The sequence below is a fragment of the Bison bison genome, unplaced genomic scaffold (assembly GCF_000754665.1).
Source record: "Bison bison bison isolate TAMUID 2011002044 unplaced genomic scaffold, Bison_UMD1.0 scf7180017864492, whole genome shotgun sequence".
Lineage (NCBI taxonomy): Eukaryota > Metazoa > Chordata > Mammalia > Artiodactyla > Bovidae > Bison > Bison bison.
This window is the reverse complement of record NW_011495051.1, coordinates 4,822,009-4,823,876: the sequence shown is the minus strand read 5'-3', so window position 1 is coordinate 4,823,876 and position 1,868 is coordinate 4,822,009. Positions and strand designations below refer to the sequence as shown.

General features: G+C 62.5%; 1 protein-coding gene across 1 annotated transcript in view; it reads left to right on the top strand.

Annotated features, from left to right (window-relative positions):
* MLLT1 (myeloid/lymphoid or mixed-lineage leukemia (trithorax homolog, Drosophila); translocated to, 1) overlaps positions 1-1,868 on the top strand; it is a 60,400-nt gene that overhangs the window by 55,446 nt on the left and 3,086 nt on the right. The window contains exons 8-9 of the mRNA XM_010828463.1: positions 1,366-1,549; positions 1,774-1,845. Coding sequence (XP_010826765.1) covers positions 1,366-1,549; positions 1,774-1,845 — 256 coding nt within the window. The remainder of the gene's footprint in view (positions 1-1,365; positions 1,550-1,773; positions 1,846-1,868) is intronic.

Sequence of the window (1,868 nt, the reverse complement as noted above, 5' to 3'; positions counted from 1 at the left end):
GCTCACCAGCAGTTCTTCTCAGGTGATGAGGAGATGGACTGTCTGCTTCACCCTGGTGCTCTGCCTCTGGGGAGGTGGTGAGGAGAGCAGAGGACTGGAGCCAGGGAAACGGGCATTGTGGTGCTGGTGACTGAGTGCGGGCCTTAGTGTGGACCCTGAGTGTGGATTCCAAATGTGGATCCTGAGTATGGATCCCAAGCGTGGATCCTGCTGGAACTGGATGTAGGGGGCTCAAGGGCTGGTGAATGTGTGCCTACTCTGGTGGCAGTGCCAGGCCTGAGCGAGTGTCAGAAGACCTCTCTCTGCTGGGTTGAAGGGGTGCAGGTGGAAAGCAGGATGGGGCTGCCTGGGGCACTGCGTCCATCAGGAAAGGGGCCCCGTGGACCCTAACGCTGGTGCCCAGCTGCTGCCTCGTAGAGACAAGGCAGGCAGGCCACTCCTGGGCATGCTCACCAGCAGTTCCTCTCAGGCGACGAAGAGATGGACTGTCTGCTTCACCCTGGTGCTCTGCCTCTGGGGAGGTGGTGAGGAGAGCAGAGGACTGGAGCCAGGGAAACGGGCAGGCCTGGCTGGCCTAGGGGTGCACGAGGCAGGAGCCCCTGAGGGTCGAGGCTGTGGCCAGCATTCTGGCCCTGCCTTTATGCCAAAGCCCAGCTCAGCAGGAGAGAGGCAGCAGGCAGGAGTGACCATGTACCCGATGGGTTCTGCCCAAGGGTACTGTGCATGGCTACCCAAGAGCAGTGGGAGGAGAGGAGCTGGAGAGGGGCTCCGTCTGCACCCCGTGCTGAGCTGTGGGGGAGGGGGGTTCTGGGAAAAGCTGAAGTGGTGGGCCAGGCCTTTCTGTCCAGACTGAGGGCGGTGTGAGCGGAGAGAAGCGGCTGTCAGGTGCAGGCTGGCTGGGGGCCTCAGGCAGCCACACCCTTCCCTCCGTGAGGAGGTGCCACCCATGGAGGGGTGCAGACTGGAGCCCCCCAGGAGAGGATGGGCGTCTGAGGTTACCACTTGGGCACAAAGGGCACTGTGCCCTTTGCTCCTGGGGTGTCAGGCTGAGGTGGAACCATCCGCCGCTGGCCATGTCTCTCCTGCAGGCCCCTCCACCCACACAGCAGTGAGCGTGGAGCCCATCCACCTGGAGTTCTGACCTCAGAGACACACAGGGACTCCAGAGACCCAGGGGGACCTCAGAGCCTCACAGGGCAACCATGCTGATCTCTGGGTTCCTTGCTCTTTGACTGCAGCTCAGAGACTTTTTTTTTTACTGTTAAGTTGGCAGTGGCTGCCTAGAGCTGGGTGAGGGGGTCTTTGGACCTGTAGGGGGAACTCTGGGTACTGGCCTGACCCCGGGGAGGGCTGAGTCCATCCCAGAGCTTCACTGGGGGTCTGCTGGGCAGGACTGCCTCCCCGGAGCTCTGGGTGGCCGAAGCCTAATGGGGTCATTTCCACGTTCAGGTTGAGCTTCAGTGACAGCGAGAGCGACAATAGTGGAGACTCCTGCCTACCTAGCCGGGAGCCCCCTCCACCCAAAAAGCCACCTCCACCCAACAGCAAGGTAACCTCCTGGAGGCCAGCTGAGGGTTGGGCCTGGCATTTGCCAAGTCTCTGAGGCTGAGGGTGGGGACACAGTAGAAGGTCAGCTCACCTCTCAGGTTCCAGTGGGATGGGCTGCTCTTACAGCCGGGTCCAGGGCCAGAGGAGGGACAACGGGTGGGCCCAGTGGGGGCTGGGGAAGGGGGCACAAGCTGGCACTCACACTGACTGGGGTTCACCCCACAGGCCTCAGGCCGCCGGAGCCCGGAGCCCTGCGGCAAGCCAGAGAAGATCCTCAAGAGGGGCACCTACGACAAGGTGGGGCTGTGGCAGTGGGGGGG